Source organism: Gopherus flavomarginatus, chromosome 2 (assembly GCF_025201925.1).
Source record: "Gopherus flavomarginatus isolate rGopFla2 chromosome 2, rGopFla2.mat.asm, whole genome shotgun sequence".
NCBI classification, from domain to species: Eukaryota; Metazoa; Chordata; order Testudines; family Testudinidae; genus Gopherus; species Gopherus flavomarginatus.
Window position 1 is genome coordinate 56838005 of NC_066618.1, and position 19987 is coordinate 56857991.

A 19987-nucleotide genomic window follows, 5' to 3' on the forward strand; every position below is an offset into this window, starting at 1 on the left:
AATCTGCCCAGGAAAGGGGTGGGTTAGGGACTTGGGAAATATTTGGGGGAAGGCAGAGTTCCAAATGGCTCTCCCCTAAGATTTGGAACACACTTGGTGGTGGCAGCTTACTGTAAATCTAAGCTGGTAAATAAGCTTAAGGGGCTTTCATGTGGGTCCCCACATCTGTACCCTAGAGTTCGGAGTGGGGAAGGAACCCTGACATACGTATAAAACAGTACATATTATAAATTTTGTGACATGAAAAAATCCCCACATATAAAAAATCTCCGGGGGCTAAATCTTTCTCTCTCTCTCTCTTTCCTGAATAACTTTTCTCTGTTTCCTCGTTCCCATAGTTGTCTATCTTTCTCTCTTTGTTGCAAACCCATCCACCATTCCCAAAGTTCTGTTTTAGATGCTGTTCTCACCTATATCTTTTTTTTTTTTGAGGCCCCAGTCATGCCCATTTCAGATCTTAGAACTCTATGTCTTTTTACCAGAGGGGTAGCCATGTTAGTCTGGATCTGTAAAAGCAGCAAAGAATCCTGTGGCACCTTATAGACTAACAGACGTTTTGGAGCATGAGCTTTCGTGGGTGAATACTCACTTCGTCAGATGCATGTAGCGGAAATTTCCAGGGGCAGGTATATATATATGCAGGCAAGCTAGAGATAATGAGGTAGTTCAATCAGGGAGGATGAGGCCCTGTTCTAGCAGCTGAGGTGTGAAAACAAAGGGAGGAGAAACTGGTTTTGTAATTGGCAAGCCATTCACAGTCTTTGTTTAATCCTGAGCTGATGGTGTCAAATTTGCAGATGAACTGAAGCTCAGCAGTTTCTCTTTGAAGTCTGGTCCTGAAGTTTTTTTGCTGCAGGATGGCCACCTTAAGGTCTGCTATAGTGTGGCCAGGGAGGTTGAAGTGTTCTCCTACAGGTTTTTGTATATTGCCATTTCTAATATCTGATTTGTGTCCATTTATCCTTTTTCGTAGCGACTGTCCAGTTTGGCCAATGTACATAGCAGAGGGGCATTGCTGGCATATGATGGCGTATATTACATTGGTGGAAGTGCAGGTGAATGAACCGGTGATGGTGTGGCTGATCTTGTTAGGTCTGAGCTCTGTGTCTTTATCCTCACACACAACTATTTCAAATTTGATGACAATATATATCTCCAGATCAGTGGCACCGCTATGGGCACTCGCATGGCCCCATAATATGCCAATATTTTTATGGCTGACCTGGAACAATGCTTCCTCAGCTCTCGTCCACTCACGCCCCTTCTCTACCTACGCTACATTGATGACATCTTCATCATCTGGACCCATGGGAAGGAGTCTCTGGAAAAATTCCACCACGATTTCAACAGCTTTCACCTCACCATCAACCTCAGCCTGGACCAGTCTACACAGGAGGTCCATTTCCTAGACACCAGGGTGCAAATAAGTGATGGTCACATTACCACCACCCTATACCAAAAACCTACGGACAGCTATGCCTACCTTCATGCCTCCAGCTTCCATCCCGGACACACCACACAATCCATTGTCTACAGCCAAGCACTGAGGTACAACCGCATCTGCTCTAACCCCTCAGACAGAGACCAGCACCTACAAAATCTCCACTAAGCATTCTCAAAACTACAATACCCGCACGAGGAAATAAGGAAACAGATCAACAGAGCCAGACGTGTACCCAGAAGCCTCCTACTGTAAGACAAACCCAAGAAAGAAACCAACAGGACTCCACTGGCCATCACATACAGTCCCCAGCTAAAACCTCTCCAACGCATCATCAGGGATCTACAACCCATCCTGGACAATGATCCCACACTTTCACAGGCCTTGGGTGGCAGGCCAGTCCTTGCCCACAGGCAACCTGCCAACCTGAAACATATTCTCACCAGCAACTGCACACTGCACCATAGTAACTCCAGCTCAGGAACCAATTCATGCAACAAACCTCGATGCCAACTCTGCCCACATATCTACACCAGCGACACCATCACAGGACCTAACCAGATCAGCCACACCATCGCTGCTATGTCTTTTTGACTCCTTTCTCTATATGAAAAATCTCAAGCTTCTCTCTCTCTCTCTCTTTTTCTGGCAAGTCTGTCTCTTTCAGTTCTGTTTCTCATCTTCTACTTCATCATGACTAGCTCACTTTCTGAACACCATGCTCTTTTCTATAAATATGTTGCCTTGGCCTTAGTTTCTCTACTTCACCTCCATTTCCACTCGTATATTCTCCCACAATCTCTGCCTCCTTCTTCAAGGCCATTTTTTCTATTATCTGAGCCTCTTCATACCTACAGCTCAGTGAGACTCAACACCAAACCCCCTGCTTAACCACAATATTCCTGATCTTGATATATGTTATTGTTGACCCTTCACTTTATTTTGGACTCACAGAATTCATGCCATTACTAACAAGAGGAATTATGAAATCAGCCTAAGGACTAGAGGGAGATGCAAAGTCCCCTGTTTGATACAATTCCACACACTTTTCTTTTTATATATATGAAAAAAAACCAACCACACATGCCATATATGGAAGGACACACTTCACATTTCCTTCAAGAATTACTAAGAATAACATTAACAAGAGGAACATACATCACACTTTATAATAATATGAATGAAGAACTATGATACACTGTTAATCTTTACTTAGTACATTAAAAATTTCACATGGAGATAACAATACCTTACATATTGTGAGAAAGTTCCTTCTCTGCCTTGCCATATGGGTCCTGCTCTTTTTGGTGGATTTGCTCACCTCAGAGGTTCACGGCAGCACTCAGTTTGGCCGCTTCTGCAAGAGGCTGAACTCTGCCATTCACTCAGCTAACCTCATCACTGACCAGCATGGGGGAAATGGACACAATCGCCGCAGTCTCTGTTGTCCCAGCTACTGGGTTGGGGACAGGCCAGATCCCTTTCCAAATTAGATCTTCCCTTCTGGTGTTTCTCACAGACCAGGTCAACTCCTCCTGTGTCTGATTAGGAGTTGGGGAGATGGGGGGAACCTGGGCCCACCCTCTACACCAGGTTCCAGCCCAGGGCCCTGTGGATAGCAGCTGTCTACAATGTCTCTTGTATCAGCTGTGTGACAGCTGCAACTCCTTGGCTACTTCCCCATGGCCTCCTCCCAGCACCTTCTTTATCCTCACTGCAGGATGTTCCTCCTGACGCCTTATCACGCTTGTACTCCTCAGTCCTCCAGTAGCACTCCTTGCTCCTTGCATGCCCTCCACTAACTGGTGGGAGGGCCTTTTTAAACTAGATGTCTTGATTCGTCTGCCTGCCATAATTGATTCTAGTATGTTCTTAATTGGCTTGCCTGTCTTAATTGGTTCTAGAAGGTTCCTGATTGCTCTAGCACAGCCCCTGCTCTGGTCACTCAGGGAACAGAAAACTATTAATCCAGTGGCCAGTATATTTGCCTTCTACCACACTCCTGTACCCCACTGGTCTGGGTCTGTCACAATATATAAAGAGTAATATTGTACTTAGATTAATATATGTGTAAATTAATTACGCACTACATAGCTGATTTAGTTGCATTTACCTAAGGAGGTGTTCTAATCTTTTTTAGAGATTAATGTCTTTAGCCATTCACTCTCATTTATCATTGTCACTTGTGACACTGTAATTGCTGGCTAAATTGTTTTGTAACATCTAGCTTTAAAAATACAAAACAAAAAAACAAAAACAAAACACCCAACCCTGCATAAGACAAAAGGACTTTGCAAGTTTCAAACTTTCTATTAGCTAAATTAAAGTTAGATGTAAAAAACAATAGGAAAGCTTACGTCTAATTTTCTGTACTTCTATTCACAACATCTCTCTACATTGAATTTAATACAATTAACTGTCTCAATCATTAAATGTAATATAAATAACCTCAGAACAATTCTATAAATTGTATTTTCAAAATTCTTTACAAGTTAAAGACAAGGATTTAGGAGTATGCTGCATACTTTTCCAAGAGTTCTACTTATAGTTTTTATTGATTATAGGAAACAACTCACCTTCTTGTCTTTGCCTGTGGAATGTGAGAATGACTTTATATGACAGAAATGAGCAATCAATGATAAAAATTGCATAAATCACTCTTAAATCTGAAAACAAACTTCCTTTTTTTGCTCAAACTGCTCACCAATATATTAATCTACTTGTAAGCAAATATTGATCATTTATTTAGAATACCAAGGGAAAAATTGGGGTTAGGGAGAGTTTTTTAAACTAATTCAGGATTGAAGAGTTCATGAAATAGAAAAATTCCTAAAATTTAACATCTCAAAATTCAGGTAAACATGGTACATAAGTTTCAATGTGGTTCATTGTATCACTTTCTTCTTGTCTGCTAAACCACTACAAAACAGTTTTCAATGCACTGAAGTATCAAAATGTGAAAGGATGTTGACTTGTTCTTTATCTACATCATTTCTGGTTATAGGTTTCAGAGTGGTAGCCGTGTTAGTCTCTATCAGCAAAAACAATGAGGAGTCCTTGTGGCACCTTAGAGAATAACAAATTTATTTGGGCATAAATGCATCTGATGAAGTGGGTTGTAGCCCACGAAAGCTTATGCTCAAATAAATTTGTAAGTCTCTAAGGTGCCACAAGGATTCCTTGTTGTTTTTACTTCTGTTATGAGATCTTTTTCCCGCATTGGGAAAAATGGGTAGGTATAACTGGACATTTGTATGACTGGTATTCATAAAATTGTGGTTCTTCTGTATATTTATATGCACATGCATGCGCGCGTGTGCACACACACTCATATATATATTTTATATATATATATCTCCTGTTATTCAATTCACTTCAGTGCTAGCATGAAGGGAAACAATAGGCATTATAGACACACACTGGTCTGGTTAGCCCTCACAGTACAAACCTACAATACTTTTCAGGTAATTGCAATGTGTACCTGATAGCACACAATATGCAAGCACACACAGTACTTTGGGATAGCGGGAAGAGGAATTACTGACTGTGATAGAGATTTATGTAGGACCAATGGTATGTAACCAAAAGGTGGAAAAAATTGGCAGATTTAGTGGAAGAATATCCTGCTGGCAAGAAAAATAAGCAATGGAAATTGTAGAAGTACAACTGCTTGGTATTTTTTTGTATTATAAACTGTACAAAAGACTAGAAAATGTGCTGTGGGGAATCATCCTGATTTGCAAAATGATGGACTGACAGTCTAAAAGGTCTTTACTTTTTACATATGGAACCGCAGATCATTATAGCAGATAGGGATGGTAAAGCTGATTAAAAAATGCCAATTCTTTTGTGGGGGAAATTTTGAAAAAAAAAATCTCCAGAATTTACTGCATTTTTTGGGTTTCCAAAAAACACCACCACTTTTTTGGGTGGGGACGTATTAAAGAGCCTTTATAGTTCATTTATTTTTGTTGTCTAACAAAACCTAACATATATTTATAACAAAAAAAAAAAACAACCAAAAACTAAAAATGTCTACCAAAGGAATTCAGTTTTCAGCTTCTGTTCTTTTCTTGTTGGGATGTTTGTTTGTTTTTTTGCTTTGGTCAAAAAAGCTATTTTTTGAGGGGGAAAATGTACATTGGCTTTTTCACTACAGCTAATCAAAGTGGAGTAAGAACAATTCAACGAAACAAACAAGTGAAATTTGTTAAATGAGTTAGTTATTTTAATGGTCAAATTAAACAAGCCAGTTAAAGATTAGACTGACACTAACTGTATATTTGAAGCAATTATTTCAAGGCTCTACCCTACTACAGGATCTATATGAATGGACTCTTGCACCACGTCAGAGCCCCACCGCCATCAACAACACTCTGTATGGGTAAAAGGGTTCATAAAGATTAGGCTGCAGGATTGAGGTCTATCATATGATTTATCCTTTACTAATATGGCACTTTTTATTAAAAAAAATCACATTTGCTCGTAGATGAGCTTTTCTTTTTCTAATTTAGCTTTTTTTAAAAAAAATCTGAAGTGCATTGTATCAGAGGGATGATGTTGTTTATTTTGTAGCGTAATCTTCTTTCTGATAAGAGAAATAATGCAAAATATCATAGCATTCTATTAGCAACCAGTACACATTTTGGCCCTGATTCAGCAAGCACCAAAGTACATGTTTATGTTCATCTCAATTCAGCAAAGCATTTAAGCACTGGCTTTAAATTAAGAATGTGAATGAATCTCTCAGTCATCAATGGGATTTAAGGTCACACAATGTTAAGAATGTGCTTAAATCCTACTGACATCAATGGGATTTCAGCACATGCTTAAATACTTTGCTGAATTAGGATAAACTCACAACCAAGTTTAAGTGCTTTGTTGATGAATTTAAGCACATACTTCAATGCTTTGCTGAATTGTTTAATTGGTACAGAGGTTATCCGCTACCCCTAACAAGAGTCCCTTTGATCACCATAAGAAACAGTCTTTTCAGCCTCCTAGTTATTTTGTAGATTAATTGATTCATAGATTCTCTGGCCAGAAGATATCATTTGTGCTAATCTGACATGACTGCCTGTATAACACAGGCTACAGAATTTTTCTAAAATAATTCCTAGAGCATATCTTTTAGAAAAACATCCAATCTTGATATAAAATTTGCCAGTGATGGAGAATCCACCTCAACCTTTGGTAAATTGTTCCAATGGTTCATTACCCTCACTGTTAAATATTTACACCTTATTTCCAAACTGAATTTGTCTAACTTCAACTTCTAGCCATTGGATTGTATTAGACCTTTCTCTGCTAAACTCAAGAGACCATTATCAAATATTTGTTCCCTATATAGATACTTATAGACTCTAATCAAGTCACTCTTGAACCTTCCCTTTGTTAAACTAAAAAGATTTAAGCTCCTGGAGTCTACCACTACAAGGCAGGTTTTCTAACCGTTTAATCATTCTCGTGGCTCTTTTCTGAACCCTCTCCAATTTATCAACATCCTTCTTGAATTATGAACACCAAAAGTGGATGCAGTATTTCAGCATCAGTCACACTAGTGTCAAATAAAAAGGCAAGAAAACGTCTCTAACTCCTGCACAAGATTCTCATGTTAATAAATTCACAGATTGTATTAGCCCTTTAGGAGACAGCATTGCACAGGGAGATCATGTTCAGCTGATTATTCTCCACCCCCCTGCAAATCTTTTTCAGACACTGCTTCCCATGATAGAGTTCTCCATTGCCTAATAAGTATTGCCTTGTATTTATTTGTTACTAGATGTATACATTTACACTTAGCTATGTTAGAGTGCAAACTGTTTACACCCAGCTTAACAAGAGATCCAGATTGCTCTCAGTCAGTAACCTGTCCTCTTCATTATTTGCCACTCCCCCAATTTTTGTGTGATTTGCAAACTTTCAGTGATGATTTTACGCTTTCTTCCAAGTCATTGATAAAAATATTTAACAGTGTAGGCCAAGAACTGATCCCTTCCGGACCACACTAGAAATTCCCTGCTTATAGTTACATGTTGAGACCTTTCAGTTACCCAGCTTTTAATCCATTTAATGCGTGCCATGTTAATTTTATATAGTTCTACTTTTTTAATCAAAATGTTGTGAAGTACCAAATAAAAAACCTTACAGATGGCTAAGTATATTACATCAACACTATTACCTTTATCAACCAAACTTGTAATATGTAACACAATTGTTTGACAGAATCTATTTTCCACAAACTCATGTCAAGACAAACCTAAAAATAATACTGTATCTGAATATTATAAATGATAATATAGTAGTTTGTAGGAATTAGTATAGTCTGAAAGAGGTAGGTGGAGTATAAGATTGAACAGTACACTATGAGATCATTACTGTTAGCTAGATGACTATCATATTTAGACTCTGCCGTTATTGACTAAAATCTATATTAGCCCTTTGATTAAAAATCCTGTCTCTACATAAATGTCCCATAGATGTCAGTAGGAAGTCCGCCTATAGAACAAGAGTAAAATATGCACCCAAGTTGTTTTAACTGAGATTTTCCTCTGCTTCTGCTGAAAAGAATTAAGAAAATGTAATGGAAGAGCATGCTGACAACTTAGGGGATAGTGATGGGGAGCTAGAACCATAACTTCAAATTTATGATTATAAGAAGTAAGCAGTCACATTGTTTTTTTGTACACTGGTGGAATAAGAGGCTGTTAGTGACTTGCTAAAGCTGAGGGAGATTAAATCATGACTGTGCAAATATCTATTTGATAGTGCATTTGGTTGGTAATATATTATGTATTGTAAAAATACACTTGTCTTTGTTGTGAACCTTTTCTACCTTCTGACAGTTTTGCAGGAAACATATTCTGATTTCAGTTCATCAACAGTACTAATATGAATGAGGCTTCCACTCATTATGACGACTGGTTATTTTTTTTAAAACAGCATGTAATACTGAGTTGTTTCTCATGGAACCTGGAGAATATTTCCAGATATTTTTGAATCTTCTCACTTCCTTACTCATATATACTTGCAATGCAGATTTTTTTTGTTGAAAACTATCCAAATTAGAATTTACTAGGATGATTAATAGTTGTTAAGAAATCAATATTGCATGTTGTGAAAACAGAATGGGGCTAAGGTGCTCTACTAGCACAAGCACTGTTTTGGCATTAGGGCTGAGTATCTATTCGTATTAGCAAAGAAATCTTATTCACTTTGGTTGCAGTATGTGCATTGCCATTTGCACATGGACCAATAGGTCTACATCTGGAGATAAAGTCACAAATCTACCAGTCTTCAGCACCCATCTTTACAATGGTGCTAAGTGTGTTTACAATGCCACCAAATCAGAAGGGTAGCACTTAACATTTTTGCACTGTCACAAGGTTCCGTTTGGACCTCAATATACCCTGTGTGAAAGGAAGGTAGCTGGCCCTGCATTTAAATTAAATGCAATTATATACAATAGTTGCCACTGTGCTAAGTGTGCTTTTGGAAATCCCACTGTAAGAGTCTAATCTTAGCACAAATCTTAGCACCATATCCTACAGTAGCATTATATATATAAATGCAAAATAAAATAATGGTGCATGAGCAGCTACAACTGATGTAAATTGGAGCTACACAAATGCATTCTGGGGCATACATTGAATTTATTCTTGTTTAGGCTCCTGTCATTTATGTTACTCTAAGAAAGCCCTATTTGTTTACTTACCCACTTATGCAAACAATCTGAAGTTGTAAAATAAATATAAGATATCAGTGAATGCAAAATTCCCTTTGACAGTCCAACAAAACTGGATATTGCTGAAGGATACTCGTTTGGGAATCACTTGTGTGTATGGTGATCCTTGTTCCAAATAGTGGTGTCACCAGGAATTCTTAGTGTTCTCACTGCTACACACTTTCAGGAAGCAGAAATATCTACCCCAAGAGTTGAAAGATCTTGAGTCAGACCCCCAAAATCATGAGATGTTTGTTTTTTAAAAGATGATGAGGTGTTTCTGATCTGTCTTCTGATTTCTGAACTCCCTTTGCTCATCCCCAGCACATGTGGGGTAGTTACAGTGTTGCCAACTCTCCCAGATTTACAGAATAAGGGGATTTTGGTCCTCGCTCAGGAGTTCTTGGTAGAAGACCTGAGTGAGATCAAATTACAAAAATCTGTATGAAATGCTGCCTAATGATGTGGGGCTTCCAGCTTCCCCAAAGTCCCAAAATGCCAACTAATTAATTCAATGACACCTCACCAGTCTCACATCTGCCCAACCCCATATCAATTAATGATAATCCCCCACTCATATTGATACTGTGCCCCTTCAGATCCCCATCAATTAATATGTGGGTCCCCAGCCCCACATCAACTTTGCCCATCCATCCTCCCACCAATTCTGCACCCCCTGCCCACTGCCACCCATCTGTTCCTTGCTGCTGCCATACACCCCTGCTCCTCTAGAGCTCCAGGAGCTCTTTAGGCCAAGTCTATACTAATGTGTCACCTGGGGAGTGTAACATACACATCCCTGAGCAACGCAGTTATACCAACCTAAGCCTTGGTGTAGACAGTGTATGTCAACAGGAGAGCACCCCGCCCACCCCGGTCAATATAGTTAATCCACCTCCATGAGAAGCGGTAGCTATGCCAACAGGAGAAGCTCTCTCATTGCCGTAGCAGTGTTTTCACTATCCCCAGCCATAGCCCTGGAGGAGGCCATTTCCAGGGGCTCTTCAACCCCCAGCCCCAAGCCTGGGGCAGGGAAACTCCAGAAGTGGCTCCTTCTACTCCTTCCCAGGCCTGCTGTTGAAGGATTAAAGGAGGAGAGAGGAGGAGCCAACCCACTTTTCACAAGAAGGAAGGAAGGGAGAAGGGTGCAGAGCCACCCTGAGCCGCTGGAATCTTTTCTGCTGTCTCCTGTGAAAATGGTATGCATTCAGTGTTCAGGCATGAAAAGAGAGAAAGCCAAGACAGTGCAGCATTCAGGCTTGTTTTCTTCCTCCACACGTGCTATTCTCTCTCATCAAGCATTTCCTGAAAGTAGAGTTCTAAGTTCCTATACATAATCACACTATATCACACTTAATTGGGAAGCTGTTTATCTTAACATCCCTTTTGTCACATTTATATGAGATAGAAAATTAAACATGAATAGCATAACCTGCTTACATACTTAACATTCTCTTCTATCCCTGTGATGGGGTGGATAAAGGCGACACCAAGGTGAAAGGGGCCAAGGAGCTGCTTTGGGCTGGAGTAGCCCTGCTCCGCAGTAGTGGGGAGCCATAGGAAGGGAGCCAGCTGTTGAGCTTCTGGGAAGAGGTCTGGTAGCTAGCAGAGCCTCTGCCCTCATAGCAATGGAACACAGATCCCCTGTGCTAAAAAAGGGGAAGAGACTGTATCCTATAGCTTGTGTTGGAGACCCAGCAAATTTGAGAGCAGATTGTTGACCATCCAGGGATCCTCTGAAGAAAGAAAGGCCAAATATCCTGGATCATTTATCAGGGAAGCTGCTGCATTGTCCAAATAATGGGTAACTTTGCCACCTGGACTGACATTCATCTAAATTACAGTGAAGATGTGGAAAAAGTCAGACTTAGCAGTGCCTGTACCAAGAATGAATCTTTCAGAACAACCCATACCCATACCTACTGGTGATCTAAGAAACCCAGAGACCAAATCCTACTTTCAATAAAGTCAATGGCAATCTTCCCCCACCCTCCCCTTTGACTCTCATGGAGCAGAAACAGGCCACAATATGGAAGAGATGGTGCAAAGTACTTTTCAGAATGGAAGATTCTGTGAATTCACAGGTCTGGGATTCAACCAAAAAGATTCTCTTCATTTGAGAACTACCGTGATGATCTGATAGCAGAACTGGAGGGTAAAGGAGAGGGGAAGGGGAAGAAGCAGCATACTTAAAGAAGTACTAATGAACACCCCCCCACACACACACACACATTGTTCTTCAGCATGATTTTGAATGTGTGAATATTAACAGACAAGATGACTAAGAGGTGTTAATAATGCTTAGTCTTCTTTTATATTTTATAGAGTCTTTATAGTGACACTCTTAATTTAGTACTGAAGCTGCTCATAAACCATTAAAAACAACATGATTTTCTCCTCTATATGTAGGTGGGTGGAAGATCCTGAAAAATAATTTTAGTTTGAATGTGTAAGGAAATTTATGTAAATTGTTGTCAGTCACCTATGTATTCATTTTACTAGCAAAATTACATCATAAATTATCTCTAGTCAGTCATTCTTCACTCTGAGACATGCATGCACACATTTACTCAGAATAGAAAAAAAATATCACTTAAGGCTAAGCATGACTTTCTTACCACGCCAATAGAAAAGTAATTATTGATGATGCTATAAGGCACTGGATCTCCTTTCTCATCTTTATCATTGGGTATGACTTCAAATTTCCATCTGTCCAGCAAGATCTCTGTGCTGTTCTCAATGTCTTTCAAGATCTTCATCAGATTCTCACCTTCATATCCTAGCAAAGGGTGAACACGATGAATTTTAATAAATGTGACAAACTTTGCTGATGTTACTCCAACTCCTAAGTCCAGTAATTAGGAAAATTTTATCTGCACATATAAAACCTGAAGCACAGAATTATATTTTGCTCCATCAGCAATCTTCCAGTAACTATAATTATGGCAAATGTAAATACAGTGCTAACTTCTGCACTCAGCCATATCAGTATAAACTTAAAATAACTCCATTAATTTCAATAGACTTTGGATTCACACTCAGTATAACTGTGAGCAGATTTGACCTACTAACTTGAATTTTCCAGCAGTTACCTGATTCTATTCAGACAACACCAAGCTAAACTTTGTAGCATGTTTATGCTATACAGTGAATGTTAACATGTAAAATACTTTCATCTCAAAATATACGTACAGAGGTTGATAGAGCAGAGGCAGTGCCCTAAGAAAGTTTGACAGTATGCTGAGGAGTTAAAAGGTGTAGCCAGACAGAGCACCAAAGCATGGATGCTTTTACCCAGATTCTGGTGTGGGTTTGCAAAGACTGTAATTTGCAAGTTCCACTTACTGATATCCAGGCTGGGGGTGGCATCCAATGTGAAAGGTGCCTACTGGTGGAATCTCTCAGGCAGCAGGTGGGAGAGCTACAGGAGGAGGTGGCTAGGCTGAGGAACATCCGTATCCATGAGCAATTCCTGGACAGTATCCATGTGGAGACAGCTGACGTAGCTGTCCCAGTTCACAGGACTACTGACACACCAGTGGAGGAGGAGATGGCTCAGGGTGGACACTGGCAGCTGGTTACTTCTGGCAGCAGGCAGTGCTCCACCCCTGCTGCGAACCCTCCTGCTGTGGTAATAAATAACCATTATGCTCTTCTTGATACAGGAGAGAAGGAATCACCCCCAACAGTTAAGGAGGGGAAGCCTCGTACCCCTAAGGCTAGGAGGTCTGCTGCCACCACTGATAATAAGAAACGTAAGGTAGTGGTGGTTGGAGACTCTCTGCTGAGGGGGACGGAGACACCCATCTGTCGCCCTGACCATTCATACTGGGAGGTATGCTGCCTGCCAGGGGCCCATATCCAAGATGTTACAGAGGCATTGTTGAGGATTATCCAGCCTTCTGACTACTACCCCATGCTACTCATCCATGTGGGCACAAATGATACTGTGAGGTGTGACACTGAGCAGATCAAGAGTGACTACAGGGCTCTGAGAGTACGGGTTAAGGAGTCTGGAGCGCAGCTGGTATTCTCTTCAATTCTTCCTGTCGAAGGTAGGGGCCCGGGCAGAGACAGATGCATCGTGGAGGTGAATGCCTGGCTGCGAAGATGGTGTTGCCAGGAGGGCTTTGGCTTCCTCGACCACGGGATGCTATTCAAGGAAGGACTGCTAGGCAGAGATGGCCTTCACCTTTCGAGGAGGGGAAAGGCCTTATTTGCGCACAGACTGGCTAACCTAGTAAGGAGGGCTTTAAATTAGGTTCGACAGGGACAGGTGAGCAAACCCCACAGGTAAGTGGGGAACAAGTCCTGGGAGATGGGTCGGAAACAGGAGGGAGCATGGGCTATAATGGCAGAGAGAAAGGAGGGTCAGGCCAAAGCTGTGAGGCAAGATCAAACCAGTATCTTAGATGCCTATATACAAATGCAAGAAGTATGGGTAATAAGCAAGAAGAACTGGAAGTGCTAATAAATACATACAACTATGACATTGTTGGCATTACTGAAACTTGGTGGGATAATACACATGACTGGAATGTTGGTGTGGATGGGTATAGTTTGCTCAGGAAGGATAGACAGGGGAAAAATGGAGGAGGTGTTGCCTTATATATTAAAAATGTACACACTTGGACTGAGGTGGAGATGGACATAGGAGATGGAAGTGTTGAGAGTCTCTGGGTTAGGCTAAAAGGGGTAAAAAACATGGGTGATGTCGTGCTGGGAGTCTACTACAGGCCACCTAATCAGGTGGAAGAGGTGGATGAGGCTTTTTTCAAACAACTAACAAAATCATCCAAAGCCCAAGATTTGGTGGTGATGGGGGACTTCAACCATCCAGACATATGTTGGGAAAATAACACCGCGGGGCACAGACTATCCAATAAGTTCCTGGACTGCATTGCAGACTACTTTTTATTTCAGAAAGTTGAAAAAGCTACTGGGGGGAAGCTGTTCTAGACTTGATTTTAACAAATAGGGAGGAACTCGTTGAGAATTTGAAAGTAGAAGGAAGCTTGGGTGAAAGTGATCATGAAATCACAGAGTTTGCAATTCTAAGGAAGGGTAGAAGGGAGTACAGCAAAATAGAGACAATGGATTTCAGGAAGGCGGATTTTGGTAAGCTCAGAGAGCTGATAGGTAAGGTCCCATGGGAATCAAGACTGAGGGGAAAAACAACTGAGGAGAGTTGGCAGTTTTTCAAAGGGATGCTATTAAGGGCCCAAAAGCAAGCTATTCTAATGGGTAGGAAAGATAGAAAATGTGGCAAAAGACCACCTTGGCTTAACCACGAGACTTGCGTGACCTACAAAATAAAAAGGCATCATATAAAAAATGGAAACTAGGTCAGATTACAAAGGATGAATACAGGCAAATAACACAGGAATGCAGAGGCAAGATTAGAAAGGCAAAGGCACAAAATGAGCTCAAACTAGCTATGGGAATAAAGGGAAACAAGAAGACTTTTTATCAATACATTAGAAGCAAGAGGAAGACCAAGGACAGGGTAGGCCCTGTCATAACCTATTCCCAGATTTGGACCTTAGCGTCCAAAATATGGGGGATAGCATGAAAACCTCCAAGCTTAGTTACCAGCTTGGACCTGGTAAAGCTGCCACCACCCAAAAAATTAGAGTGTTTTGGGGCACTCTGGTCCCCCCAAAAACCTTCCCTGGGAACCCCAAGACCCAAGTTCCTTGAGTCTCACAACAAAGGGGAATAAACCATTTCCCTTCCCTTCTCCCTTCCAGGTGTTCCCTTCCTGGGTTCCTGGAGAGATACACAGAAGCAAGCTCCGTGAATCTAAACAGAGGGATTCCACCCTCTCTATTTTCAGTCCTGGAAAACACAATCACCGAGAGAGGGCCAAGCTCCCCCCCACCCCCCTCCTTCACCCAGAGGGAATGCAAAGTCAGGCTAGTAAATCTAACACACACAGATTTCCCCCTGACTTCTTCCTCCCACCAATTCCCTGGTGAGCTACAGACTCAATACCCTGGAGTTCCCCACTAAAGAAAAACTCCAACAGGTCTTAAAAGAAAGCTTTATATAAAAATAAAGAAAAAATACATAAAAATGGTCTCTCTGTATTAAGGTGACAAATACAGAGTCAATTGCTTAAAAGAAATATGAATAAACAGCCTTATTCAAAAAGAATACAATTCAAAACACTCCAGCAACTACACACATGTAAATACAAAAGAAAAAAAACAGTATAAACCACTGTCTTATCTCTTTGTACTCACAACTTGGAAACAGAAGATTAGAAAGCAGGAGACAGAAATCCTCTCATAGCCGAGAGAGAGTACAGGCAGAAGACAAAAACAAAGAACTGAGACACAAACTTCCCTCCACCCAGATTTGAAAAAGTCTTGTTTCCTGATTGGTCCTCTGGTCAGGTGTTTCAGGTTACTCCTTTCCAGGTGTAAGAGACATTAACCCTTAGCTATCTGTTTATGACAGGCCCACTGCTCAGTGAGGAGGGGGAAACAGTAACGGGAGACTTGGAAATGGCAGAGATGCTTAATGACTTCTTTGTATCGGTCTTCCCTGAGAAGTCTGAAGGAATGTCCAATATAGTGAATGCTTACGGGAAGAGGGTAGGTTTAGAAGATAAAATAAAAAAAGAGCAAGTAAAAAATCACTTAGAAAAGTTAGATGCCTGCAAGTCACCAGGGCCTGATGAAATGCATCCTAGAATACTCAAGGAGTTAATAGAGGAGGTATCTGAGCCTCCAGCTATTATCTTTGGGAAATCATGGGAGACGGGGGAGATTCCAGAAGACTGGAAAAGGGCAAATATAGTGCCCATCTATAAAAAAGGGAAATAAAAACAACCCAGGAAACTACAGACCAGTTAGTTTAACTTCTGTGCCAGGGAAGATAATGGAGCAAGTAATTAAAGAAATCATCTGCAAACACTTGGAAGGTGGTAAGGTGATAGGGAATAGCCAGCATGGATTTGTAAAGAACAAATCCTGTCAAACTAATCTGATAGCTTTCTTTGATAGGATAACTAGCCTTGTGGATAAGGGAGAAGCAGTGGATGTGATATACCTAGACTTTAGTAAGGCATTTGATACGGTCTCGCATGATATTCTTACAGATAAACTAGGAAAGTACAATTTAGATGGGGCTACTATAAGGTGGGTGCATAACTGGCTGGATAACCGTACTCAGAGAGTAGTTATTAATGGCTCCCAATCCTGCTGGAAAGGTATAACAAGTGGGGTTCCGCAGGGGTCTGTTTTGGGACCAGCTCTGTTCAATATCTTCATCAACGATTTAGATGTTGGCATAGAAAGTACGCTTATTAAGTTTGCAGACGATACCAAACTGGGAGGGATTGCAACTGCTTTGGAGGACAGGGTCAAAATTCAAAATGATCTGGACAAATTGGAGAAATGGTCTGAGGTAAACAGGATGAAGTTCAATAAAGATAAATGCAAAGTGCTCCACTTAGGAAGGAACAATCAGTTTCACACATACAGAATGGGAAGAGACTGTCTAGGAAGGAGTATGGCAGAAAGAGATCTAGGGGTCATAGTGGACCACAAGCTTAATATGAGTCAACAGTGTGATACTGTTGCAAAAAAAGCAAACGTGATTCTGGGATGCATTAACAGGTGTGTTGTAAACAAGATACGAGAAGTCATTCTTCCGCTTTACTCTGTGCTTGTTAGGCCTCAACTGGAGTATTGTGTCCAGTTCTGGGCACCGCATTTCAAGAAAGATGTGGAGAAATTGGAGAGGGTCCAGAGAAGAGCAACAAGAATGATTAAAGGTCTTGAGAACATGACCTATGAAGGAAGGCTGAAGGAATTGGGTTTTTTTAGTTTGGAAAAGAGACGACTGAGAGGGGACATGATAGCAGTTTTCAGGTATCTAAAAGAGTGTCATCAGGAGGAGGGAGAAAACTTGTTCACCTTAGCCTCCAATGATAGAACAAGAAGCAATGGGCTTAAACTGCAGCAAGGGAGATTTAGGTTGGACATTAGGAAAAAGTTCCTAACTGTCAGGGTAGTTAAACACTGGAATAGATTGCCTAGGGAAGTTGTGGAATCTCCATCTCTGGAGATATTTAAGAGTAGGTTAGATAAATGTCTATTAGGGATGGTCTAGACAGTATTTGGTCCTGCCATGAGTGCAGGGGATTGGACTCGATGACCTCTCGAGGTCCCTTCCAGTCCTAGAGTCTATGAGTCTATGAGTCACTAAAACTTCTGTTCATGCGTCTATCTCTTTTGTCAAAGTTTCCAAAGAGATTTGTGGTAATACAACCAAATGCCTGGAAGCCATTCAGAACTGAGGAGGATAGTGATCAGCACTATATTTTCCACATTTTGATAACTTCTGGATGAACTTTCCAGACTGAAGAGTCTCTTCGCTGTTGGTATGCTCAGCTTTTGATTGCAGTAATATAAGTCCCTGTGTATTTTCTAAAAAGAAATGTGTGTTTCCTAAATAGAAATTATAGCAGTGATTTTTCACGAACATAGGGTTACTTACCATAACCCTAATAAATTGTGGTGTTAGTATAATAAATGAAGAATGGTGTATTCACTTTTATTCTATGCATCCTCCCTTTCTCTTCCCAATGTGCACATACCTTAGGCCTGATCCTGAGGTGGGATATAGAAGTCTACTCCTATGAGCAGACCACTTGCCTGACACTTCTGGTAACTAAATAGACTCTCCACTAGAATACTGACTATGCCATACATTATATTTGGTAGAAATGGACTTAATTACCATCTGCAGAGCCACAACAAGCTACACTCTGCACAACAGGAAAAGGGGACTTCACTGACAAACTTCATATGCTGTTCAGACAAAATGGCTGTGCAGCAGCAATCCTAGATCCATGGATTTACTACTTCTTAATCCAAAGCAAGATTAAGTGCATGTAGACAAGAGTACGTGCATGCTGGGTCACCACCAGTGTCAGCAGTAAAAACGTATGTCCACACCAAGCAATGGGTCTACTTGATGTTAAAGTTATGGTAGAGGGTGACTAGTATCAACAGTTATTTTTAGCTCTGCAAATATATCAGATCTGAGATCCCCTTACTTTTAAAACCAAGTAGGTGTGAATGTTTTGAACTAATCTGCAGATAGTAGTTGCCATGAACACAGGTAATCATATCCGTTGATTGGTACAAAGTCCTGGAGTTGCAATGAGTGTGTCCAAAGCCATTCAAACCCCTCCTAGACTCTTTCAATTGTGATCTTCACTAGTATGTTGTGGCATGGAATATTTTTACTGTTAATTTGGAACTAATAAAGCTAGATATTGCCAACTTCCACATACAGCGGCAGTGCATATGATTCTCTGAGTTCCATAGTTACTTGTTTCACAATTTATACTCCATGCCAGAAGTCTGTATCTTTGAGAAGGGAAAATCACTCACCGGTAATTCAGTTTGCAGAAGTCTCATCTTTTCTCCCATCCTACATATGGTTCAGAAAATCAGTATTACGGTGCTGTTTATCAGAAAGCCACGAGGCAAAGAATAGTGAAAGGCTGAGAATATTTGAGCACTGACTCTTCCCACCATCTGATCAGTAAATTTCAAACTGGTATCTCCCTGTCCAGATGGGATAACTCAGAACAAAGGGGAAAGAGTGAAGGTTGCTGGATGGGAGAAGAGGAGGGAACCTGACAAACTGAATTACAAGTGAGTAATTTTCCATTGTTATTTGTCCACATCTTCTTCCATCTTGAAAAAGATTCCAGACAATCATCAGACATAGCACACAGATGGATCAGAGGAGGTTGGTTTGGGGAGCTTTATAAGCTAAGTTTGCCTCTGCTGTTAATGTCCTCCTAGTAGAAGGCACTCACACTCTGTCTATCTTAAATACCCATTACCAAAAATTCCTGTGGCACCTTATAGAGTAACAGACATATTGGAGCATAAGCTTTTGTGGGTGAAAACCCACTTTGTCAGATGCATGCGAAAGCTTATGCTCCAATATGTCTGTCAGTCTATAAGGTGCCACAGGACTCTGTCATTTTTTACAGATCCAGACTAACACGGCTATCCCTCTGATACTTAAGGTAGACAGTATATGATGAAAGTGGAAGGCAATCACCATTTAATGGCATTGCAGATTTCCACTGAAATTATGTTGGCCTTTTCATCACAGGAAGAAGAAATATACCCTGAGTACAGTGGGCTTTCACTGGCAGAGGTGGAGTCTTCCCCAACTACAAATCAGATTAATAATTGACTTTAGTCAACAACTGATAGCTGCACGGAAGTCAGAGACCTGTGCCTTGGTTCATGGGAATGGACAAACAGACTCTTCATCCTTCTCATGGGCTGTATATGGTGCAGGTAACCTTTTTACACCCAGAAAAAGTCTCTGCTCAAAGGAATTGGAGGGATTTAAACAGAGGGTTGGCAGGGACACAGACTCATTCATGTGGAATTGCAAAATCAATTTAGGGCTAGTGAGAACTGGGCAGTGATAATTAGGGAGTACAATAATTATCCAATAACCTGAGCAGGAGTATAACAATTAATAGAGCCACTTTCACAGTCAACAAATGCAAGGAAACTTTTCATGCATATCCTAATTTTGGACCACAGTTGGCAAGTCTCATTGAGCACTAATATTTCTGAAAACTAGTTCCCATAAGAAGAGGGCTTTTAAAAAAATGGAGGCATCAGTATGGCATGAAAAATCCCACTTGACTCTGGAAGGCCAAGATAGCTGAAACCTGAACACAGAGAGGGGAATTTCAGGCACCGATGACCTCAGTTAAAAGAAACAGTGAGACTTTTTGAATAAAAAACTTGAAGGTGTGGTATGCCTGC

General features: G+C 40.7%; 1 protein-coding gene across 7 annotated transcripts in view; it reads right to left on the reverse strand.

The window, feature by feature from the left end:
* Nucleotides 1-19987, reverse strand: part of DGKB (diacylglycerol kinase beta) — a 575083-nt gene that overhangs the window by 263839 nt on the left and 291257 nt on the right. For all 7 annotated transcript variants that reach the window (XM_050938613.1, XM_050938610.1, XM_050938616.1 and 4 more), the window contains one exon: nt 11783-11943. In XM_050938613.1, the coding sequence (XP_050794570.1) occupies nt 11783-11943 (161 nt within the window). The remainder of the gene's footprint in view (nt 1-11782; nt 11944-19987) is intronic.